At 47.2% G+C, this 26,483-nt stretch overlaps 1 protein-coding gene across 2 annotated transcripts in view; it reads right to left on the reverse strand.

Moving 5' to 3' along the window:
• The window catches only part of kirrel3a (kirre like nephrin family adhesion molecule 3a), a 283,160-nt gene that overhangs the window by 41,505 nt on the left and 215,172 nt on the right, over window positions 1–26,483 (reverse strand). For both annotated transcript variants that reach the window (XM_052529674.1, XM_052529672.1), the window contains exons 5-6: window positions 22,899–23,049; window positions 3,313–3,418 (exon numbers count right to left, since the gene is read on the reverse strand). In XM_052529674.1, the coding sequence (XP_052385634.1) occupies window positions 3,313–3,418; window positions 22,899–23,049 (257 nt within the window). The remainder of the gene's footprint in view (window positions 1–3,312; window positions 3,419–22,898; window positions 23,050–26,483) is intronic.

Consider the following 26,483-nt stretch of genomic DNA (forward strand, 5'->3'; position numbering starts at 1 on the left):
CTGGTGTTTTGAGGGTACTATTTAATTAAGCTGCCAGTTGAGGACTTGTGAGGCATCTGTTTCTCAAACTAGACACTCTAATGCACTTGTCCTCTTGCTCCGTTGTGCACCTGGGCCTCCCACTCCTCTTTCTATTTTGGTTAGGGCTATTTTGCCTTGTTCTGTGAAGGGAGTAGTACACGGCGTTGTACGAGATCTTCAGTTTCTTGGCAATTTCTCGCATGGAATAGCCTTCATTTCTCAGAACAAGAGTTTCAGAAGAAAGTTATTTGTTTCTGGCCATTCTGAGCCTGTAATCGAACCCACAAATGCTGATGCTCCAGATACTCAACTAGATACTCAACGAGAAGGTTTTTGTGTAGAATGTTGACTGGAATTGAAATGGAATTGGAATTGGAATTGACCCCAACCCTGTATGGTATGCAGGCTTGATTACCAACAACGACGAAACGGCCTACAGGGAGGAGGTGAGGGCCCTCGGAGTGTGGTGTCAGGAAAATAACCTCACACTCAACGTCAACAAAACTAAGGAGATGATTGTGGACTTCAGGAAACAGCAGAGGGAACACCCCCCTATCCACATCGATGGAACAGTAGTGGAGAGGGTAGTAAGTTTTAAGTTCCTCGGCGTACACATCACAGACAAACGGAATTGGTCCACCCACACAGACAGCATCGTGAAGAAGGCGCAGCAGCGCCTCTTCAACCTCAGGAGGCTGAAGAAATGCGGCTTGTCACCAAAAGCACTCACAAACTTCTACAGATGCACAATTGAGAGCATCCTGTCGGGCTGTATCACCGCCTGGTACGGCAACTGCTCCGCCCACAACCGTAAGGCTCTCCAGAGGGTAGTGAGGTCTGCACAACGCATCACCGGGGGCAAACTACCTGCCCTCCAGGACACCTACACCACCCGATGTCACAGGAAGGCCATAAAGATCATCAAGGACAACAACCACCTGAGCCACTGCCTGTTCACCTCGCTATCATCCAGAAGGCGAGGTCAGTACAGGTGCATCAAAGCTGGGACCGAGAGACTGAAAAACAGCTTCTATCTCAAGGCCATCAGACTGTTCAACAGCCACCACTAACATTGAGTGGCTGCTGCCAACACACTGACTCAACTCCAGCCACTTTAATAATGGGAATTGATGGGAATTGATGTAAAATATATCACTAGCCACTTTAAACAATGCTACTTAATATAATGTTTACATACCCTACATTATTTATCTCATATGTATACGTATATACTGTACTCTATATCATCTACTGCATCTTTATATAATACATGTATCACTAGCCACTTTAAACTATGCCACTTTGTTTACATACTCATCTCATATGTATATACTGTACTCGATACCATCTACTGCATCTTGCCTATGCCGCTCTGTACCATCACTCATTAATATATCTTTATGTACATATTCTTCATCCCTTTACTCTTGTGTGTATAAGGTAGTCGTTTTGGAATTGTTAGCTAGATTACTCGTTGGTTATTACTGCATTGTCGGAACTAGAAGCACAAGCATTTCGCTACACTCGCATTAACATCTGCGAACCATGTGTATGTGACAAATAAAATTTGATTTGATTTGATTTGAACAAAGTGCACATAATCACAACCCCCACTAATGAGCCAGATCATCCCCATCAACCTGTATTATTTGCCACAAAGCATTGTTGTTGAGGTGGCAAAATCGCTCCAGCCAGGCCTATTCACATCAAAGGGATGTTCCACTGTTGTTTCGCATAAACATTTTTGTTCCATTTAATGTCCAACCGCCGCTAATGCCAAATTATATGCAGGCCTTTGATATTTACTGAGGCACGTAGACCTACTCTTGTTTTCATGCTAAAACAGAGAAGCTTGTCTAATCAAATTCAAACACCAGTGTGCAATTCCCTGGAGTGTTGCCACACAGAATAATAAACAACTCATTTTTCTATTACTGTCGATTATATGGGGGATTGTCCCCTTTCGCAATATCGGAACCAATAAGGGGTGAATGGTAGTTTCTGGAGTATTGCTGTAGTTGCTAACTTGCTTATTGCAGCGCAATATGCTGGATGATGGCACGTCAAAGCTCTCTGTTGTTCATGACAGCTTGTAGTTATTGTATGCACTATAATTGTATATTGTCATGACAATTAATGTTCCAGGAACAGGGATATCCCAAACCCAAACCACTTCGAGATATAAGGCAAATAAATGGTAGTAATCATACAGTGATATTATCCTTAAACCTATAAGAAACATTGTGTGGACTCAAACACTTTCCCAGTAGCTGGATTTTTGCCGATAGTGTATTTTCTGGGCAGAGGCTAACCATCCTCAAAGAGACCACTGAACCCAGTCACCTTCCTCTCTGTCTCCTTCCACTCTCTCTCCCCCTTTCTCTCTCTCCCCCGTCTCTCTCCCTCCCCCGTCTCTCTCCCTCCCCCGTCTCTCTCATTCTCATTCTCTCTCTCTCTCTCTCTCTCCCCTCTCCATCTCTCCAGCCCCCTCTCTCTCTCCCCCATCTCTCCCCTTTTTCTCTCTCCCCCTCTCTCTCCCTTCTCTCTCATTCTCATTCTCTCTCTCTCTCTCTCTCTCTCTCTCTCTCTCTCTCTCTCTCTCTCTCTCTCTCTCTCTCTCCCCATCTCTCCAGCCCCCTCTCTTTCTCCCCCATACTCATTCTCTCTCCCCCTCTCTTCCCTTCCCTCTCTCTCTCTCTCTCTCTCTCTCTCTCTCTCTCTCTCTCTTTGGACCTCCTCACCCACCCACTGGCTAGGTACAAACCACGGGAAACCCTTGTGTATTGTGGTTCACTCTGTGCCCTGGTTCACTCTGTGCCCCCTCTGTGCCAACCTAATGCAGTTGGTGCTCGCCCCTGCACTGGCATAGGCAGATGGCAGTGATGTGTGCCACAGTCTCAGGGACCCCCGCCCATCTATTATCAATGAGATGCCAGCTGCTGGCAGGGAGTTACGGTCTAAGGTGACCTCTGGGTACATTTGACACACTTTTTTACGCCGACTAACCACCTGTCCCACCGCAGACTGCCTACGACAATGTGAAACATATGGGGATGCTTCCTGTGTTATACCCCAATAGAGATGCATAACTTGGAAAGAGAGACTATGACAATCATTATGCAGCCTGTATGCATAAGCATGAGAGGAATGTAGATAGACTATTAATGTGGATACAGGCCTACTGAACACATTATAAGCAAATTAAAGACTTAAATCGGAGAAGAAAATAGGTGCAGATGTCATGCTTTTGCATGTGTGTGTGTGCAGGTGTGTGCAGGTGTACTATCTTACCTGTAATGGATGACGGGTGGGTTAGCCTTGGCAGAGCAGTGAAACTTCACTAGGTTGCCCTCCAGTATGGGCTGGGGCTCCACAGACAGGTTGACAAGAGGCAGGTCTACATGGGCGAGAACAGAGGGTCAGTCTATAAACCAACACCAGAGTACATATTAGGACAGCTGTGCCTGGGTCATGTTCGTTAGGGCTTCAAAACATTTAGCAACGGACGACAAAAAAATAGTTCAGGTAATCCCTTTTCTTCTATTCCGGTACCTAATGAACCCTGGACTGGGAGAGAGGAAGGGATAACCAACACTGGATGTGATGACAGAATCTAGGCCACAATTAATTTAAAGTCACAATGCAGAATTTGCGCAAATAGTGCATTACGCCATATTTTTTTTATTGACCTACATGTGGTTAAATGAAATGGTAAAATGGTTTAGTGTCTGTAAAACCAGATTGAGTCCTCTAATAGCGTAAGTGGATTGTGTGTATGTGTTTGTTGTTTGATTGTGTGTGTGTGTGTGTGTGTGTGTGTGTGTGTGTGTGTGTGTGTGTGTGTGTGTGTGTGTGTGTGTGTGTGTGTGTGTGTGTGTGTGTGTGTGTGTGTGTGTGCGTGTGTGTGCGTGTGTGTGAGTATGCACGTGCATGTGCATGTGACCCCAATCAAAGGGAGTTGTGTGTGAGTGCAAGCAGCAGGCTGTAAACAACTGTATAAATATTGATGCTATGGTTGGAGTTTGATGCTATCCTGACCCCCGTAAGACATATTCACATGGCAGTGCTTAAACCGGTTAATTAAAGATTCACTCAGTAAAATTTCCATTGGAGATAAAAGAACAAAACAAAGCAAAGAACAAACATAGCGGAAAGAGCTTGTTAATTACTCTCCTCTGTAAAGACTGATATTTCCCATTAAGATGAATTCGAGCCTCGGTTCGCTTGCTAATTGCTACATTAGCAATTTACTCAACTTTTGATAGAATATCTGTGATTAAGGACAGCTCCGGATAAAAGTAACAAACATATCAATTAAATAAATGAAACAAACAACAGTGTTGAGACGAATGCGCCGAATGTGCTCCCAAGCGCTGTGAGCTACTGTAGCTCTGTGCTTTTCTCGGGCTGTTTATAAAGCAAATCACACAGCGAAATTATCAGCCGAAACATACAAAGATGGGGCCCTTCTGTGCTGCTACCTCCAAAAACCCTCTCTGTGATTTTCTTAAAAAGCACTGCAGATCTCTGATAGAAACTAATGGAACTCCCCTTCACTTTACCTTGTGTCGCCTTGATTGTGACTTATCAGGAAAAGGTTTAGAAAGTGCATCCTTGAGTAAAAAAACATACTTCCATTCCTTTTGGCCAAAGGTAGATTATGAAAATCTATTTGTCTAGCTTAATTAATGTGTTTTACATTCAACAAATCTCGACCGGTGAATTATCGATAATAACTTTAATCAACTTTAATTTACAAGAGTGATGGATTAAAGAGGACAGTCATTACTTCCCCGTAAGGTTAAAGGGGATGTTCGTTCCTCCCTTATAAAGGCCTTGTGGGAAGCTTTGCTCTAACATTACAGGTCAAATATTAACAATTTACTCCCAGCTCTGTGTAAAAATAAATAATCCATATAACCGTACGAAATATAAAGCAGCCACTGAAAAATGAACATCCTCAGGTTAAGTCTTAAACTCCTCGCTATATATTGAAGAAACACTTTTATATGAGGAAAATAAATCAGGGTGAGTTTTTTCATCCAAACACCTTTTTATGAGCACAGTGTGCTAGCTACAGAAGTTCACTACCGTTACAAAAAAGATTGCAGTTTTAAAACTGCAGTAAAAGTGCAGTACCTGCAGTAGACTGTGGTATTTTGGATGCAGTAACTGCAGTTACACTGCAAAATTACTGTAGTAAAAAATCTGTTATTTTGGATGCAGTATTTGCAGTATAAAACTAAAAGCATTGTATTTGGAACAAAACTAAATCCTTAACCTTAACTAAATCTTGTAATATATACTGTGGAAATTGAGCAAGTTGAGATGACTAAACTGCTTGGAGTAACCCTAGATTGTAAACTGTCATGGTCAAAACATATTGATGCAGTAGTAGCTAAGATGAGGAGAAGTCCCCATCCTGTCTCAGCCTCCAGTATTTACGCTGCAGTAGTTTATATGTCGGGGGGCTAGGGTCAGTTTTTTATATCTGGAGTACTTCTCCTGTCCTATCCGGTGTCCTGTATGAATTTAAGTATGCTCTCTCTAATTCTCTCTTTCTCTCTTTCTTTCTCTCTCTTTGAGGTCCTGAGACCTAGGACCATGCCTCAGGACTACCTGACATGATGACTCTGTCCCCAGTCCCCCGTGGCTGTGCTGCTGCTCCAGTTTCAACTGTTCTAGCTGTGATTTTTATTATTTGACCATGCTAGTCATTTATGAGCATTTGAACATCTTAACCATGTTCTGTTATAATCTCCACCCGGCACAGCCAGATGAGGACTGGCCACCCCACATAGCCTGGATCCTCTTCAGGTTTCTGCCTAGGTTTTGGCCTTTCTAGGGAGTTTTTCCTAGCCACCGTGCTTCTACACCTGCCTTGCTTGCTGTTTGGGGTTTTGGGCTGGGTTTCTGTACAGCACTTTGAGATATCAGCTGATGTAAGACGGGCTTTATAAATACATTTGATTTTATTTTATTTGAAGTCTGTCTATAATAAAGCGATTCTCTGCCTTCTTAACAACACTATCAACATGGCAGGTTCTACAGGCCCCAGTTTTGTCGCACCTTGACTACAGTTCAGTCATGTGGTCAGGTGCCACAAAAAAGGACTTAGGAAAATTGCATTTGGCTCAGAACAGGGCAGCACGGCTGGTCCTTGGATGTACACAGAGAGCTAATATTAATAATGTGCATGTCAATCTCTCCTGGCTGAAAGTGGAGGAGAGATTGACTTCATCACTGCTTTTATTTATGAGAGGTATTGACATGTTGAATGCACCGATCGGTCAGTATAAACTACTGGCACACAGGTCGGACACACATGCATACCCCCCAAGACATGCCACAAGAGGTCTCCTCACAGTCCCCAAGTACAGAACAGACTATGGGATGCACACAGTATTACATAGAGCCATGACTACATGGAACCCTATTCCACATCAAATAACTGACGCAAGCAGTACAATTAGATTTAAAAAAACAGATTAAAAAAACACCTTATGGAACAGCGGGGACTGTGAAGCAACACAAACCTTGGCACAGACACACACACACACACACACACACACACACACACACACACACACACACACACACACACACACACACACACACACACACACACACACACACACACACACACACACACACACACACACACACACACACACACACACACACACACACACACACACACACACACGATAACATACGCACTATATATACACACATGGATTTAGTACTGTAGATATGTGCTAGTGGTGGAGTTGGGGCCTGAGGGCACACAGTGTGTTGTGAAATCTGTGAATGTATTGTAATGTTTTTAAAATGGTATAAACTGCCTTAATTTTGCTGGACCCCAGGAAGAGTAGCTTCTGCTTTGGCAGCAGCTAATGGGGATGCATAATACATACAAATACAGTATCACCTGCCTCTGTTCCACTCCAGAGTCAACTTTTCCGATGTATGAGCAGTGCGGAACCATCTTACAAATGGGTGGGAGTTGAAGTTGTCGACACAACACTGACTCATTAGCCGAGGAAATGGCAGCAAATGGAGGTTGACCAAAGAAACAGGCTGACAAGCCATTAGATATACGCTTCAAAGTCTGGAACATCTCTTGTTTGCTTTCTTGAAGGACTCTCTTTCCCATTTCATTAGCGATATCTTCTTCTTGGTCCACATCATTGTGTTTCTGTTTCTTCCTCATTGCTGATGGATTGGTGGGGCCTACTTTGTTGAAAGAAGTGGCACTCTTTTTTTTTACCAAACATTGTTGAAGAGCTCAGTAACAGGGACGAGTGGGGTAATTATTGTTACCGTATCTGTTTTTATTTACTGCTTTCCAATTACATGTTAAAACAACACTTTTATCTTTCAAAGGGAAAAAGTTTGACAGAAATGTTTGGGAGTACAAGCTATTGTTCAGGAGCAACAGCAGACAAAACAACAACACAGATGACAATTACAACTTAGACGCTTCAAAACATAACTATGTTAAACAAAAATGGCGTGCTCATGGGAATCAAGAGCCTGTGCTTTTCAAAGTCAGTCCATATAGTATACCTCAGTCTGTCAGTTCCAACCATCTTGAATTTAGGTTCTACGTTCAAAACAGCAGATACCTGAAGGCCGTATTTCTTATTAACAGTCAGATGCCTTATAATCAGGAAACACGTTTGCACGTCGGACAGATGTTCTATTCATAATGCTTGATGTTTCGGGATTCATATTTTCTTTGAAACACACCTGCAGAGTTTGCAAATTAGATAGTGAACAAAGAAGGATGGACTGGAATGGTAAAACAAATTAAAGTGAGTACACACACCTTATGAAGGCTAAAACACCGTTTGAAAAGAGGGAAAGGTGGGGAACTGTATAATGAGAATGACTGGGAGAGGGGTCTTTGTGTCTTTATAAATAATATCCTGGAGGGGTCTTTTTTGTATTGGACCAGATGTAGATTCATAAATGCTTAGAATAAAATGCAGACCACAATATTAAATCTAAGGGCAGTCACTGTCACGGGGGGGCACTGTCACGCCCTGACCATAGAGAGCCCTTGATTCTCTATGGTGTTTAGGTCAGAGCGTGACTAAGGGGGTGTTCTAGTCATTGGTTTTCTATGTTGTTGATTTTGAATGGTTCCCAATTAGAGGCAGCTGGTAATCTTTGCCTTTAATTGGGGCATATTATTTGTAACCATGATCGATGCTTGGCTGCCGTTTGATAAATAAAAATAATATTGGTCATATCCGCAATAATTGCATAATGTACAGTCGAAGTCGGAAGTTTACATACAATTAGGTTGGAGTCATTAAAACTAATTTTTCAAGCACTCCACAAATGTCTTGTTAATAACAAACTACAGTTTTGGCAAGTCGGTTAGGACATCTACTTTGTGCATGACACAAGTCATTTCTCCAACAATTGTTTACAGATAGATTATTTCAGTTATAATTCACTGTATCACAATTCCAGTGCATCAGAAGTTTACATACACTAAGTTGACTGTGCAGGTTAACAGCTTGGGAAATTCCAGAAAATGATGTCATGGCTTCAGAAGCTTCTGATAGGCTAATTGACATCATTTGAGTCAATTAGAGGTGTACCTGTAGATTTATTTCAAGGCATATCTTCAAACACAGTGCTTCTTTGCTTGACATCATGGGGAAATCAAAATAAATCAGCTAATTGTAGATCTCCACAAGTCTGGTTCATCCGTGGGAGCAATTTCCAAACGCCTGAAGGTGCCATGTTCATCTGTACAAACAATAGCACGCAAGTATAAACACCATGGGACCATGCAGCCGTCATACCGCTCAGGAAGGAGAAGTGTTCTGTCTCCTAGAGATTAATGTACTTTGGTGTGAAAAGTGCAAAACAATCCCAGAACAACAGCAAAGGACCCTGTGAAGATGCTGGAGGAAACAGGTACAAAATTATCTATATCTATATCCACAGTAAAACGAGTCCTATTGCCATTTCTCCAAAACCGCCATAAAAAAAGCCAGACTACGGTTTGCAAATGCACATGGGGACAAAGATCGTACTTTTTGTAGAAATGTCCTCTGGTCTGATGAAGCAAAAATAGAATTGTTTGGCCATAATGACCATCGTTATGTTTGGAGGAAAAAGGGGGAGGCTTTTAAGCCGAAGAACACCATCCCAACCGTGAAGCACGGGGGTGGCAGCATCATGTTGTGGGGGTGCTGATTGGTGCACTTCACAAAATAGATGGCATCACGAGGAGAGAAAATCATGTGGATATATTGAAGCAACATCTCAAGACATCCGTCAGGAAGTTGAAGAATGGTCGCAAGTGGGTCTTCCAAATGGACAATGATGCCAAACATACTTCCAAAGTTGTGGTAAAATGGCTTAAGAACAACAAAGTCAAGGTATTGGAGTGGCCATCACAAAGCCCTGACCTCAATCCTATTGAAAATTTGTGGGCAGAACTGAAAAAGCGTGTGCGAGCAAGGAGGCCTCGTTGACTCAGTTACACAAGCTCTGTCAGGAGGAATGGGCCAAAATTCACCCAACTTATTGTGGGAAGCTTGTGGAAGGCTACGTGAAACGTTTGAACCAAGTTCAACAATTTAAAGGCAATGCCACCAAATACTAATCGAGTGTATGTAAACTTCTGACCCACTGGGAATGTGATGAAAGAAATAAAAGCTCATTTAAATTATTCTATCTCCTATTATTCTGACATTTCACATTCTTAAAATAAAGTGGTGATCCTAACTGACCTAAGACAGGGAATTTTTACGAGAATAAAATGTTAGGAATTGTGAAAAACTGAGTTGAAATGTATTTGGCTAAGGTGTATGTAAACTTCCGACTTCAACTGCTGGTAGCCTACCCGCACTGTATCTGCAAGCTGTTGGCTAGAGTGCATGTGCCAAGCCCAGAGTAGGGACATTTACAGTGGGGAGAACAAGTATTTGATACACTGCCGATTTTGTAGGTTTTCCTACTTACAAAGCATGTAGAGGTCTGTAATTTTTATCATAGGTACACTTCAACTGCGAGAGATGGAATCTATGCACAACCTTTTATCTGCAAAAAATTATGTTTCATGTAAACACATGCATATTGTATACGGATATTTTAGAATACTCACGTGAAAATATGTCTCAAATTGGATGGAAACATAGCTATTGACAATGAAGTGATGAATGTAATGCCTAAAATGGGCTCACAGTCACAGTCACACAACTTATCCCCATTTAGCTCACCTATCATGTTCTCTTCCAGTGGAGCCTTCGGTCAAAACAACCTATGAAGTTGCTAATGGGGACATTGTAATAAAGAGATAGATACCTATGGTGAATATAAATGTATGGGGCTTTTTTTAGTGAAGGCTAGCAGACTCCTTGGGGAGATGCTTGATGAAGCACTCTTCTTACTTTAGATGGCAGAGTGAGTGTGTCTTTGCTGTGAAGAAAGAGAGCGCGCGCGCGTGTGTGTGTGTGTGTGTGTGTGTGTGTGTGTGTGTGTGTGTGTGTGTGTGTGTGTGTGTGTGTGTGTGTGTGCGGGTGCGTGTGTGTGTGCCTGTGTGAGAGATCGAGAGTGTGTGTGTCAGTTCGCCCCTGTGTGTGTGTGACCCTCTACGTCTGTGTGTGTTTGGGTGTGATCCTAGTTATGTGTGTGTGTGTGTGTGTGTGTGTGTGTGTGTGTGTGTGTGTGTGTGTGTGTGTGTGTGTGTGTGTGTGTGTGTGTGTGTGTGTGTGTGTGTGTGTGTGTGTGTGTGTGTGTGTCTGTGTGTGTGTGTGTCTGTGTGTGTGTCTTTGTGAGGTGCCCAGGGGCCTGGTGGACATAGCCAATCTGCATCTGGCTATTATTTCCCACTCCCCCATTATTCCTGCACTGCTCGTATCCACTATATGCAATCACTCCTGGAGGCCTGTGGCCTCGCGCCCCTCTTGTGCATTGATCCTTCCAGCTCGTTGTGTTTCCACTGAGAAGGAAGCAGAGCCATGAAAAAAATTAAAGACTTCTCAAAAATAACAAGCAATTTTTAAAAAAGTAACTTTTTTTTAAATGCACAGTATCACCCTTGGGTACAGAGCGCTTACTGTACTATAGAAATTTACATCAAAGTACTTACATACATACTGTTAGGCGTGTATATGGGAGGCGAAGTCAAGTGCAGGAGACCTGAGTATATTAAACAGGCGCACTTTAATACCGGTCAACAACGACAGCACACAAAACATACTAGTGCCACAAACACGGTCTATAACAAAAGTGCAGTGCCTGACAAAAATAATCACACACAAAGACATGATGGGTAACAGAGCACTAAATACATGTAGATTGATTGGGGAATGAAAACCAGGTGTGTATGGAACAAGACAAAACAAATTGACATATGAGAAATGGAGCGGAGATGGCTAGAAAGCCGGTAATGTCGATCGCCGAACACTGCCCAAACAAGGAGAGGAGCCGACTTCGGCGGAAGTTGTGACAGTACCCCCCCTTGACGCGTGGCTCCAGCGGCGCGACGACACCGGCCTCGGGGACGACCCGGAGGGCGAGGCACAGGGCGATCCGGCCAGCGACGGTAAAACTCCCGCAGCAGTTCGGGGTCCAAAACATCTACAACCGAACCCCAGCACATCTCCTCCGGACCGTACCCCTCCCACTCCACGAGGTACTGAAGGCCCCCTGCCTGGCGACTCAAATCCAGGATGGAACGAACGGAGTACGCCAGGGGCCCCTCGATGTCCAAAGTGGGCGGAGGGACCTCGCGCATCTCAGATTGCTGGAGCGGACCAGCCACCCCCGGCCTGAGGAGAGACACATGGAACGAGGGGTTAATACGATAATCAGAGGGAAGCTGTAATCTGAAACACACCTCATTCACCCTCCTCAGGACTTTGAAGGGCCCATCAAACCGCGGGCCCAGCTTCCGGCAGGGCAGGTGGAGGGGCAGGTTTTGGGTCGAGAACCAGACCCGGTCCCCCGTTGCGAACACCGGGGTCTCACTGCGGTGACGGTCCTTGCTGTCTTTCTGGCAAAGCGCGGCTCACTGAAGATGTACACGGGCGGCCTCCCATGTCTCCTCCGCGCACCTGAACCAGTCGTCCACCGCAGAAGCCTCGGGCCGACCCTGATGCCATGGCGCCAGAACTGGCTGGTACCCCAATGCGCACTGAAAGGGGGAGAGGTTAGTGTAGCAGTGGCAAAGCTAGTTCTGTTCCATCTCGGCCCAGGGCACGAACACCGCCCACTCCCCCGGCCGATCCTGCCAATAGGACCACAGAAACCTGCCCACATCCTGTTTGACTCTCTCTACCTGCCCGTTACTCTCGGGGTGTTGCGAGTAAGGGGTAAGGGGTGTTGCTTACCTCTGGGCAGGGGGAAACATAGATCCTCACGTCCTTAGGCAAGGTGGGCCACCAGTACTTCCCAGTCAGACCGTCCGACCGATCCTCGGATGACTAGATCAACTAGTCACGGACAGTACATACGCCCGACCGGACACTGGAGGGGAGCGGGCTCTGTACACAACGCCTGCTCAATGTTCGCATCCAGCTCCCACATGACCGGCGCTACCAGGCAAGAGGCCGGGAGTATGGGAGTCTTATCCATGAGCCGCTCCTCTGTGTCATACAGTCGGGACAGTGCATCTGCCTTCGTATTCTGGGAACCTGGTCTGTGGGACAGGGTAAACACAAAACGGGTAGAGAACATGGCCAACCTTGCTTGGCGAGGAGTCTCCTCACTGCCTGGATGTACTCCAGGTTATGGTGGTCAGTCCAGACGAGGAAAGGGTGTTTAGCCCCCTCAAGCCAATGTCTCCACGGCTTCAACGCTTTAACCACAGCCAACAGCTCCCGGTCCCCCACATCATAGTTACGCTCAGCTGGGATGAGCTTCTTCGAGAAGAAAGCACAGGGGCAGAGTTTTGGTGGCGTACCCGAGCGCTGTGAGAGCACGGCTCCTATCCCAGCCTCGGACGCGTCCACCTCCACTATGAATGCCAAAGAGGGATCCGGATGGGCCAACACGGCAGCCGAAGTAAACAGAGCTCTTATCTGCCCAAAATCCCTGTCCGCCTCAGCCGACAACTGCAACCGTACGGGACCCCCCTTCAGCAGTGAGGTAATGGGAGCAGACACCTGGCCAAAACCCTGGATAGATCTCCGGTAGTAATTAGCAAACCCTAAAAATCGCTGCACCTCCTTTACCGTGGTTGGAGTCGGCCAATCTCGCATGGCTGCAATGCTGTCACTCTCCATCTCCACCCCTGATGTGGAAATGCGATACCCTAAGAAGGGGACGGCCTGCTGAAAGAACAGGCATTTCTCAGCCTTGACGTACAGGTCATGCTCCAACAGTCGTCCAAGTACCCTGCGTACCAAGGACACATGTTCGGCGCGTGTAGCGGAGTATATCAGAATGTCATTGATATACACCACTACACCCTGCCCGTGCAGGTCCCTGAAAATCTTGTCTGCATAGGATTGGAAAACTGATGGAGCATTCATTAACCCGTACGGCATGACTAAGTACTCATAATGCCCTGAGGTGTTACTAAATGCTGTCTTCCACTCGTCTCCCTCCTAGATACACATCAGGTTATACGCACTCCGGAGATCCAGTTTCGTGAAGAAGCGTGCCCCATGCATTGACTCAATCGCCGTGGCGATAAGAGGTAACGGGTAACTGTACCACACCGTGATTTGATTGAGACCTCTATAGTCAATGCACGGTTGTAGACCTCCATTCTTCTTCTTCATAAAAAATAAACTCGAGGAGTCGGGTGAAGTTGAGGACCGAATGTACCCCTGACGCAGGGATTCAGAGACATATATCTCCATAGCCACCGTCTCCACTTGAGACAGGGGATACATGTGACTCCTGGCAAGGGCAGCGTCTGCCAGGAGATTTATCGCACAATCTCCCCATCAATGAGGTGGTAATTGAGTTGCCTTCGTTTTACAGAAGTCGAGCCCAAATCAGCATATTCTGGGGGGATGTGCACTGTAGAGACCTGGTCTGGACTTTCCACCATGGTAGCACCAACGGAAACCCCTACACACCTCCCCGAGCACTCTTGCAACCACCCCGTGAGAACCCTCTGTTGCCAGCAAATAGTGGAGTTATGATGAGCTAACCAGGGAAGGCCTAGTACCATAGGAAACGCAGGACAGTCAAGGAGGAAGAGACAGATTTTCTCCTCGTGACCTCCCTGCATCTCCATGGCGAGGGAGATGGTGGCTTCGCTGATTAGCCCAAACCCTAATGGTCGACTATCCAGAGAGTGAACCAGGAAATGTATAACTACAGGAATAATGGGGATCCCTAAACTAAGGGCTAACGCTCTGTCGATAAAATTCCCATCTGCCTGAATAGACGAGCGCCTTACGCTGGGAATGCGGGGGGAAATCAGGGAAACAAACAGGTATAAACAGGTGGTCAACAGAGGACTCTGGATGAGTGTGGTGCAGACTATCCTGAGGTGACGCCAGAGCCTGTTACCTCGACTCCCAGAGGAACCGACACGGCACCGACCGACAGTGTGCCCTCGGTGGCCACAGATGGTGCACAATGGCTCCTCCTCCAGTCTCCCTATGTGCAGCCCCTCCCAGCTCCATGGGAACCGGAGGGGAGCGCTGGAAGATGGCACCGACAGAGCCCACTCTGAACGTCCGCAGGTGACCGGCCGGTTATCCAACCGGATGGACAAATCCACCAGTTGGTTGAAGAAGATGGTGGCATCCCTGCAGGCCAGCTCACTTCGGACGTCCTCATGCAGGCTGCACCGATATTGGTCGATGAGGGCCCTGTCGCTCCAGCCTGCTCTGGCGGCCAAGGTCCGGAATTCTAGGGTGAATTCCTGGGCACTCCTCGTCCCCCTGCCTCAAATGGAAGAGCCGTTCTCCTGCCGCTCTCCTGCCGCTCTCCCTTCGGGCGGAAAGTCGAAGACGGCCCGGAAGCGACGGGTGAACTCCTCGAAGTGGTCCAATGCCGCGTCATCTTCTCCTCACACAGCGTTTGCCCACTCCAGAGCTCTCCCTGAAAGGTATGAGACAAGGGCAGACACTCTCTCCCTTCCCGAGGGAGCTGGGTGCACAGTGGCCAGGAAAAGGTCCAGTTGTAATAGGAATCCCTGGCACTGTGTGGCCGTCCCATCATACTCCCTGGGAAGGGAGAGACGCATCCCACTGGGACTGGCTCCGGATGGAATGGGTGGAGGCAACCCCGGTTGCGCCAGCCGTAATTTAAGTCTGAGATTATATGAACATGACTGGGCATTCAAACATATCTGTATCCATTCATCATTATCAATATTGTGTTTTGTACTGACTACACCAAGCCAGTGTAGTCTGTAGAGCTGTTAATACCGTATCAGTGTGAAAAGTAGGGAATTAGCTAGGGAAACGGACAGATCAATAACATTACATTGCTATACTGACTCTAATAAAAGCTCAGATTGCGGTGTCAAAAAACATCAGAATATCGCTAGTTTCATCATTTGATTCAGGTCTAGTGTGATGGAGTGTCACGCCCTGACCTGAGTATTCTTTGTTAACTTTATATATTTTGGTTAGGTCAGGGTGTGACGAGGGTGGTATGTGTGTTTTTTGTCTCATCTAGGTTTTTTTGTATGTCTAGCTGTGTGTGTGTGTGTATCTTCACGTGCTTACAGGAGAGAGGGACTGGGCAGGGACCGTGCACCGCACAGTCTCCCCAGTGCGTGTGCATAGCCCAGTGCGGTACATTCCAGCTCCTCCTATCGGCAGGGCTAGAGTGGGCATCGAGCCAGGTGCCATGAAGCCGGCTTTACGCATCTGGTCTCCAGTGCATCTCCTCGGGCCGGCGTACATGGCCCCAGCCTTACGCATGGTGTCCCCGGTTTGCCAGCACAGCCCAGTGCCGGCTGTTCCACCTCGCCACACTGGCCTGGCTACCGGGAGCATTCAACCAGGTAAGGTGCGCCTGCACGGTCCGGTCTATTCAGTGCCACCTCCACGCACCAGCCCTCCGGGGCATCCCCCCGCAACAGGCTGTCTCCCCGTCTCATCCCTACAGGTGCTCCCGCCTGTCCAACGCTGCCAGAGCGTCCCTCCTGCCCAGCGCTGCTAGAGTCTCCCATCTGTCCTGAGCTGCTAGAGTCTCCCGTCTGTCCTGAGCTGCTAGAGTCTCCCATCTGTCCTGAGCCGTCAGAGCCGCCAGTCTGTCCTGAGCCGTCAGAGCCGCTAGTCTGTCCTGAGCCGTCAGAGACCCCAGTCTGTCCTGCGCCGTCAGAGCCGCCAGGACCTGCCAGAGCCATCAGTCAGCCATGACCTGCCAGAGCCGCCAGTCAGCCAGGAGCTGCCAAAGCCGGCAGTCAGCCAGGAGCCGCCAGAGCAGTCAGCCAGACAGGAGCCGCCAGGGCCGTCAGCCAGCCAGGAGCCACCAGAGCCGTCAGCCAGCCAGGAGCCGCCAGGGCCGTCAGCCAGCCAGGAGCCACCAGAGCCGTCAGCCAGCCAGGAGCCGCCAGAGCCGTCAGCCAGCCATGACCTGCCAGAGCCGTCAGTCAGCCAGGAGCCGCCAGAGCCGTCAGCCAGCCAGGAGCTGCCAGAGTCGTCAGCCAGCCAGGAGCTGCCAGTGCCGCCTGTCACGCCGGCGATGCCGGAGTCGCCCTCCTGTCCGGAGCTGCCAGAGGCGCCTTTCTGTCCAGTGGCGCTCTCTACGATGATCTTCAGTCCGGGGCCTGCTGCGAGGGTCCCCGCTCCTGAGAAGCCACCTAAGTGGGCCAAGACTGAGGTAGAGCGGGGTCCACGTCCCCGGACTGACGTCCCACGTCCCCCACGGCATTCACAACACGCTGCGCTTTGGTCCGCTTCTTACGACGATCATGACATGGAGGAAAAACGAATACCTGAAGTTAGTGAGTTAGCTAGCCAACTTTTGGCTAGCGCTAACTGGCGAAAACTAGCCAATTTAATTTACTTCTGTTGAAATGAGATAAAAAGGCTACAAAACATTTCTGTACACACAACAGCTGTTAGAAACTACTATCTGACAGATAGCTTGAGGCTAGCTGAACTGGCTGTGGTAGGTAGCTAACTAGTTAATTCTCTTCAGACAGAACTTCATTCGAAAGCGGATGAAACATTAGCTAACATTACATGTCAGTTACACTACTAGCTCAGCACTGGGAATACAAGTCAAACAGCAGATATCTTGCCAGCTACATCAGTCAAATAAAGAGCAGCCAGTTTCTGCTCTGCTTGCTTTACAACTCTGAGAACAAGCACAACACACAGACAGCAGCGCTGTGCTGGTCAGAAGCTTTGCCTTCACACAGCCTAAATCCAGCCGGCTGAAATCGCCAAACAGCCTACCCGACAGCTCGGAGGCATTCGCGTGGTCCTAAAGCACAGCGATGCCGCTTTTTTGTATCACAGTGCAATGATACAACTGGGGGGACAACATGTTTATTTTAGAATATGGGGGGTTCATGTCCCCCTCATCCCCAAGTGAAAGTTGCGCACACATTGGATTTATGTATCAAATTGTAGACGGCTTGACAGAAATGGTAACAGAAGATGAATGTTGAACTTTTGTTGCACACATATCCAGATTATGCTTCATACCATTTTGCGCAATGACACTGTAGCTGTGTTCGAGTCGTCAGCTGCTTATACTATGTGGTAACAATGGATACATTTGGGGCATAACTCAAATATTTCAACACAATTGGTAACTTATTGGGAGCCAAATTGTACATAGTGATGATTGTGTCAATAATTGTCAAAGAAGCAGAAGTGTAATTACAAATCAATTAGAATAGCTAACTAACTACCTGCTTATAAAATAACCCTGTATGCTCATTTCTACTGCATAGATCATCATCACAGATATCCAGGTGGTCAGGAACACATTCAAATGGACAGAGCTAAGAGAAATATGATAATGCTCCATTAGAACACCCCTGTGAGCAGTGAGGGATTGCCTGACATGATTGGTTTCGCCAACTTGATGGACCCCGTGCTAACCCACCTCCCCAATGTTTGTCTGCCTTCTGCCCAATGCATTCTGGGGCATGTGTCTGTGTGTGTGCGTCTCACACCACCTGCCATCCCCACCCAAACCGACAGCTGCCTCTCATCAATATTAACTGGCTACTGTGACAGTATGGTGCCCCTGGTGGCAGTCTGTGGTTCCCTGAGGACCTCCAGGAGCATCATGGCCTATCCACCTCACCGTGCTCTGTTATCACTTATTCATCCAACACCTGTTCCCACCCCCTCACTCTGACCTGCTGAGGTGGGGTGCCTGTGGCTTGTGGCTTATTGCTGGCTTTCCACTCCCCCCTTCAACAATCCACCCCTCCTTTTGCTACTGTATGTGATGCAAAGTGGAACGAGAGACGCATATAGGGGGGAAATCAGTCGGGCTAATGCTAAGCGCTAAAGGCAGACCCATCGCTCAAGCTCTTCTCGATCTGTTATGGCGGGGGGATCGGCTCTCACTTTTGCATCCTGAGGATAATTATTTCCAACAGCTTTGGCATTCCAATAGAGAGTGTATTGTTCAACCACTGTTGGTGTATTTGGGGGGGAGTCCTCAACTCTGCGCTGGTGCAGTTCATTCCCATCAAACGTGCTCCACTTACGATCGGTATCAGATTCACCTTATTACCCAAATTGATTCAAGGACATACAGCAACTATAGCTCCAGTGTTGCTGCATCTGCCCTCTACTCTATATATTTATTTGATTTCAGGCTACTCAAGGCTACCCAGATAGAAAGAGCTAGGGCAGAATCAAACATTTGTTTTCATACAGCAGTTGACTTGCGTAAGGAGAGGAAAAAACGGCGCCATTGTTTTGCTTGACAAAACGATTAGCCCCTCTCTGACAGTGCACACAGCAACGGCTAATCGGTTAGCACTCTCCTTTCTGTCTCTCCCCGTGCCCAGGCTTGGGGAAAGGATTCCTTTTGGATGACAAACAAAAAATATAAAGAATGCACTAGGAAGAATGGAGCTGTCAAGAGTAATGGATCCTTGAATAGTATTTTCTGCTTTATTAGTCATACTTAATAGCTTTGAAGGAGCTATGAGGGATGTGAAAGGCCTTTGTTTGAAATCCATAGCTTATGGCAAATGATTTTTGTGATCAAATAATATCATCTGACAATTGAATTTTGTACAGAGGGGGCCCATTTTTCACTATTCGGAAGGAATCTCTTATGATGGTATTTTGATTAGTGGCAGGGCGAGCTCCAGAAAGAAAAAAAGAGAAGCACACACAGTGGCAACACACACAGCAAGAATAAAATGGCAAACACTAGCATTGACTTTCATTGGCTAAGACTGTGACATTGTTAATCTTCATCAAATGCATTATCTCTTTCATTGTGCTTCCAGACCAATTGTCCTTTAAATGGGAAGTGCTGCATTTCATAGAATTCACATTTCAACAATGCTTGTGAAAACCCAGCCATGGACAACGGAATTAATATGGATCAATCTGGCATACTCCAATAAGTAATGTTGAGAAATATTGGAAATATTGGGTTAGCACGTGCAATGTTAGGGGTAGAATTCTGCAGTAGAAATAGGATAAATAGGGTATTTCAATGGTCAGATAGATAGACCAATGGATGAGTTTTGGAACAAGAGCTTCTTCTCTCACAGATCAATATAACATTATAGCCAGATATCAACTGTTTGTTGTGAATGAATAGTATGTACACCATATATACAAAAGTATGGACACCCCTTCAAATAAGCGGATTTGGCTATTTCAGCCACACCCGTTGCTGACAGGTGTGCACAATTGAGTCCACAGCCAGGCAATCTCCATAGAAACATTGGCAGAATAAGGGCCTTAATGAAGAGCTTAGTGACTTTCAGAGTGGCACCGTCATAGAATGCCACCTTTCCAACAATTTCTATCCTGCTAGAACTAAAGAACGATACCTGCCCCAATACCTGCCCCTGACTGCCCTTGACCAGCACAAAAACATCCTGTGGCGTACTGCATTAGAATCGAATAGCCCCCGCGATATGCAACATTTCAGGGAAGTTAGGAACCAATATACACAGGCAATTAGGAAAGCGAAGGCTAGCTTTTTCAAACAGAAATATTCATCCTGTAGCACAAACTCCCAAAAGTTCTGGGACACTGTAAAGTCCATGGAGAATAAGAGCACCTCCTTCCAGCTGCCCACTCCACTGAGGCTAGGAAACATTGTCACCACCGATAAATCCACGATAATTGACAATTTCAAGAAGCATTTTTCTACGGCTGGCCATACTTCCAACCTAGCTACCCCTACCACGGTCAACAGCAATGTACCCCCCACAACTTGCCCAAGCCTCACCAGCTTCTCCTTCACCCAAATCCAGATACCTGATGTTCTGAAAGAGCTGAAAAATCTGGACCCCTACAAATCAGCTGGGCTAGACAATCTCGACCCTGTCTTCCTAAAATGATCGCCGCAATTGTTGCAACCCCTATTATTAGCCTGTTCAACCTCTCTTTCGTATTGTCTGAGATCTCCAAAGATTGGAAAGCTGCCACGGTCATCCCCCTCGTCAAAGGGGGAGACATTCTAGACCCAAACTGTTACAGACCTATATCTATCCTACTCTGCCGTTCTAAGGTCTTTGAAAGCCAAGTTAACGAACAGATCACTGACCATTTCGAATCCCACCATACTTCTCCGCTATGCAATCTGGTTTCTGAGCTGGTCATGGGGGCACCTCAGCCACGCTCAAGGTCCTAAACGATACCATAACCGCCATCGATAAAAGACAATACTGTGCAGCTGTAATCATCGACCTGGCCAAGGCTTTCGACTGTCAATTTTTAATTTATTTTTATTTCACCTTCATTTAACCAGGTAGGCTAGTTGAGAACGAGTTCTCATTTGCAACTGCGACCTGACCAAGATAAAGCAAAGCAGTTTGACACATACAACAACACAGAGTTACACATGGAATAAACAAACATACAATCAATAATACAGTCGAAAAATCTATATACGGCATGTGCAAATGAGGGAGGATAAATAGGCCATGGTGGTGAAGTAATTACAATATAGCAATTAAACACTGGAATGGTAGAATGTGCAGAAGATGAATGTGCAAGTAGAGATACTGGGGTGGAAAGGAGCAAGAAAAATAAATAAATTAATAAATATAGTATGGGGATGAGGTAGATTGGATGGGCTATTTACAGAAGGGCTATGTACAGGTTCAGGGATCTGTGAGCTGCTCTGACAGCTGGTGCTTCAAGCTATTAAGGGAGGTAAGAGTCTCCAGCTTTAGTGATTTTGCAGTTCCGTCCAGTAATTGGCAGCAGAGAACTGGAAGGAGATGCGGCCAAAGGAAGAATTGGCTTTGGGGGTGACCAGTGAGATATTCTTGCTGGAGCTTGTGTTACGGGTGGGTGCTGCTATGGTGACCAGTGAGCTGAGAAACCTAGCAGAGACTTGTAGATGACCTGGAGCCAGTGGGTTTGGCGACGAGTATGAAGCGAGGGCCAGCCAACGAGAGCATACAGGTTGCAGTGGTGGGTAGTATTTGGCGCTCTATCAAAGAAGTAGTTGGTAAACCAGGTGAGGCATTCATTTATAAGTCTTTGCTAGGTAAAGCGCCGCCTTATGTCAGCTCACTGGTCACCATAGCAGCACCCACCCTTACCAGCAGGTATATTTCACTGGTCACCCCCAAAGCCAATTCCTCTTTTGGCCGCCTTATCTTCCAGTTCTCTGTTTCCAATGACTGGAATGAATTGCAAATATCACTGAAGCTGGAGACTCATATCTCCCTCACTAACTTGAAGCATCAGCTGTCAGAGCAGCTTACATTTCATTGCACCTGCACATAGCCCATCTGTAAATTGCCCATCCAACTACCTCATCCCCATATTTTTTATTTTTTTGCTCTTTGCACCCCAGTATCTCTACTTGCACATTCATCTTCTGCACATCTATCACTCCAGTGTTTAATTGCTAAATTATAATTATTTCACCACTATGGCCCATTTATTGCCTTACCTCCCTCGTCTTATCTAATTTGCACAAGCTGTATATAGAAATTTTCTACTGTATTATTGACTGTACGTTTGTTTATTCTATGTGAAACTGTGTTGTTGTTTGTGTCGCACTGCTTTGCTTTATCTTGGCCAGGTCGCATTTGTAAATGAGAACTTGTTCTCAACTGGCCTTCCTGGTTAAATAAAGGTGAGATAAAAAAATAAAAAAAACATGTATTGTGCCACCTGTAAAGTTTGGTGGTTGAGGACTAATGGGCTGTTTTTTTTTTCACGGTTCAAGCTAGGCCCCTTAGTTCAAGAGAAGGGAAATTTTAACGCTACAGAATTAAATTACATTCTAGATGATTCTGTGATTCCAACTTTGTGGCAACAGTTGGGGAAGGCCCTTTCCTGTTCAGCATGGCAATGCCCCAGTGCACAACGTGAGGCCCATACAGAAATCATTTGTTGATCGGTGTGGAAGAACTTGACTGGCCTGCACAGAGCCCTGACATCAACTCCATCGAACACCTTTGGGATGAATTGGAACACTGACTGCGAGCCAGGCCTAATCATCCAACGTCAGTGCCCAATCTCAGTAACTCTCTTGTGGCTGAATGGAAGCAAGTCCCTACTGCAATCTTCCAACATCTAGTGGAAAGCCTTCCCAGAAGAGTGGAGGCTGTTATAACAGCAAAGGAGTGCTCATGATTTTGGAATGAGATGCTCGATGAGCAGTCGTCTACACACCTTTGATCGTGTAGTGTAAGTTTTCACACAGTTCACCCCCCCCTCACCCTAGATCTGTCTTGACTTTTGCTTCCAATCACCCTAGAATAGATAATTTCCATGGTGTGAGTCATGGGACGTTGTACTCACGTTGGATATCGATGGTGACGACAGCATCTTTACCGTTGGGCACTGCCTTGTTTGAAGCCCGACAGGTGATCCGTTGGCCTGTCTCGATGTTGGAGGCAGAGAGGTAGAGTGTGCTGACTGTGCTCTCCCTTCGCCCATCCCGTAAAAGTGTCTGAGGAATCATTAAAAGACCAAAGATTATCACTAGCTATTACAGTTACAATATGTCTTACTTTCATTACATTTACCTTGTGTTCATTTAGCATTCTTATCCAGTGTGACGAGAAACTAAGGAACAGCCACTTTACAATAGTGTATCTAAATCTTTTAAGGGGGGGGGGGGTGAGAAGGATTACTTTATCCTATCCTAGGTATTCCTTAAAGAGGTGGGGTTTCAGGTGTCTCCGGAAGGTGGTGATTGACTCCGCTGTCCTGGCGTCGTGAGGGAGTGTGTTCCACCATTGGGGAGCCAGAGCAGCGAACAGTTTTGACTGGGCTGAGCGGGAACTGTACTTCCTCAGTGGTAGGGAGGCGAGCAGGCCAGAGGTGGATGAACGCAGTGCCCTCAAATGGAAGCCAGTGGAGAGAGAGGAGGAGCGGGGTGACGTGAGAGAACTTGGGAAGGTTGAACACCAGACGGGCTGCGGCGTTCTGGATGAGTTGTAGGGGTTTAATGGCACAGGCAGGGAGCCCAGCCAACAGCGAGTTGCAGTAATCCAGACGGGAGATGACAAGTGCCTGGATTAGGACCTGCGCCGCTTCCTGTGTGAGGCAGGGTCGTACTCTGCGGATGTTGTAGAGCATGAACCTACAGGAACGGGCCACCGCCTTGATGTTAGTTGAGAACGACAGGGTGTTGTCCAGGATCACGCCAAGGTTCTTAGCGCTCTGGGAGGAGGACACAATGGAGTTGTCAACCGTGATGGCGAGATCATGGAACGGGCAGTCCTTCCCCGGGAGGAAGAGCAGCTCCGTCTTGCCGAGGTTCAGCTTGAGGTGGTGATCCGTCATCCACACTGATATGTCTGCCAGACATGCAGAGATGCGATTCGCCACCTGGTCATCAGAAGGGGGAAAGGAGAAGATTAATTGTGTGTCGTCTGCATAGCAATGATAGGAGAGACCATGTGAGGTTATGACAGAGCCAAGTGACTTGGTGTATAGCGAGAATAGGAGAGGGCCTAGAACAGAGCCCTGGGGGACACCAGTGGTGAGAGCGCGTGGTGAGGAGACAGATTCTCACCACGCCACCTGGTAGGAGCGACCTGTCAGGTAGGACGCAATCCAAGCGTGGGCCGCGCCGGAGATGCCCAACTCGGAGAGGGTGGAGAGGAGGATCTGATGGTTCACAGTATCGAAGGCAGCCGATAGGTCTAGAAGGATGAGAGCAGAGGAGAGAGAGTTAGCTTTAGCAGAGAAGAGCAGTCTCAGTTGAATGACTAGTCTTGAAACCTGACTGATTTGGATCAAGAAGGTAATTCTGAGAGAGATAGCGGGAGAGCTGGCCAAGGACGGCACGTTCAAGAGTTTTGGAGAGAAAAGAAAGAAGGGATACTGGTCTGTAGTTGTTGACATCGGAGGGATCGAGTGTAGGTTTTTTCAGAAGGGGTGCAACTCTCGCTCTCTTGAAGACGGAAGGGACGTAGCCAGCGGTCAGGGATGAGTTGATGAGCGAGGTGAGGTAAGGGAGAAGGTCTCCGGAAATGATCTGGAGAAGAGAGGAGGGGATAGGGTCGAGCGGGCAGGTTGTTGGGCGGCCGGCCGTCACAAGACGCGAGATTTCATCTGGAGAGAGAGGGGAGAAAGAGGTCAGAGCACAGGGTAGGGCAGTGTGAGCAGAACCAGCGGTGTCGTTTGACTTAGCAAACGAGGATCGGATGTCGTCGACCTTCTTTTCAAAATGGTTGACGAAGTCATCTGCAGAGAGGGAGGAGGGGGGGAGGGGGAGGAGGATTCAGGAGGGAGGAGAAGGTGGCAAAGAGCTTCCTAGGGTTAGAGGCAGATGCTTGGAATTTAGAGTGGTAGAAAGTGGCTTTAGCAGCAGAGACAGAGGAGGAAAATGTAGAGAGGAGGGAGCGAAAGGATGCCAGGTCCGCAGGGAGGCGGGTTTTCCTCCATTTCCGCTCGGCTGCCCGGAGCCCTGTTCTGTGAGCTCGCAATGAGTCGTCGAGCCACGGAGCGGGAGGGGAGGACCGAGCCGGCCTGGAAGATAGGGGACATAGAGAGTCAAAGGATGCAGAAAGGGAGGAGAGGAGGAGGGTTGAGGAGGCAGAATCAGGAGATAGGTTGGAGAAGGTTTGAGCAGAGGGAAGAGATGATAGGATGGAAGAGGAGAGAGTAGCGGGGGAGAGAGAGCGAAGGTTGGGACGGCGCGATACCATCCGAGTAGGGGCAGTGTGGGAAGTGTTGGATGAGAGCGAGAGGGAAAAGGATACAAGGTAGTGGTCGGAGACTTGGAGGGGAGTTGCAATGAGGTTAGTGGAAGAACAGCATCTAGTAAAGATGAGGTCGAGCGTATTGCCTGCCTTGTGAGTAGGGGGGGAAGGTGAGAGGGTGAGGTCAAAAGAGGAAAGGAGTGGAAAGAAGGAGGCAGAGAGGAATGAGTCAAAGGTAGACGTGGGGAGGTTAAAGTCGCCCAGAACTGTGAGAGGTGAGCCGTCCTCAGGAAAGGAGCTTATCAAGACATCAAGCTCATTGATGAACTCTCCAAGGGGACCTGGAGGGCGATAAATGATAAGGATGTTAAGCTTGAAAGGGCTGGTAACTGTGACAGCATGAAATTCAAAGGAGGCGATAGACAGATGGGTAAGGGGAGAAAGAGAGAATGACCACTTGGGAGAGATGAGGATCCCGGTGCCACCACCCCGCTGACAAGAAGCTCTCGGGGTGTGCGAGAACACGTGGGCGGACGAAGAGAGAGCAGTAGGAGTAGCAGTGTTATCTGTGGTGATCCATGTTTCCGTCAGTGCCAAGAAGTCGAGGGACTGGAGGGAGGCATAGGCTGAGATGAACTCTGCCTTGTTGGCCGCAGATCGGCAGTTCCAGAGGCTACCGGAGACCTGGAACTCCACGTGGGTCGTGCGCGCTGGGACCACCAGATTAGGGTGGCGCGGCCACGCGGTGTGGAGCGTTTGTATGGTCTGTGCAGAGAGGAGATAACAGGGATAGACAGAAACATAGTTGACAGGCTACTGAAGAGGCTACGCTAATGCAAGGAGATTGAATGACAAGTGGACTACACGTCTCGAATGTTCAGAAAGTTAAGCTTACGTAGCAAGAATCTTATTGACTAAAATGATTAAAATGATACAGTACTGCTGAAGTAGGCTAGCTGGCAGTGGCTGCGTTGTTGACTTTGTAGGCTAGCTGGCAGTGGCTGCGTTGTTGACACTACACTAATCAAGTCGTTCCGTTGAGTGTAATAGTTTCTACAGTGCTGCTATTCGGGGCTAGCTGGCTAGCTAGCAGTGTTGATTACGTTACGTATGCTAAAAGAACGACAATAGCTGGCTAGCTAACCTAGAAAAGCGCTCTAGACTACACAATTATCTTTGATACACAGGCGGCTATGTAGCTAGCTATGTAGCTAGCTACGATCAAACAAAT

Source organism: Oncorhynchus keta, chromosome 11 (assembly GCF_023373465.1).
Source record: "Oncorhynchus keta strain PuntledgeMale-10-30-2019 chromosome 11, Oket_V2, whole genome shotgun sequence".
NCBI classification, from domain to species: domain Eukaryota; kingdom Metazoa; phylum Chordata; class Actinopteri; order Salmoniformes; family Salmonidae; genus Oncorhynchus; species Oncorhynchus keta.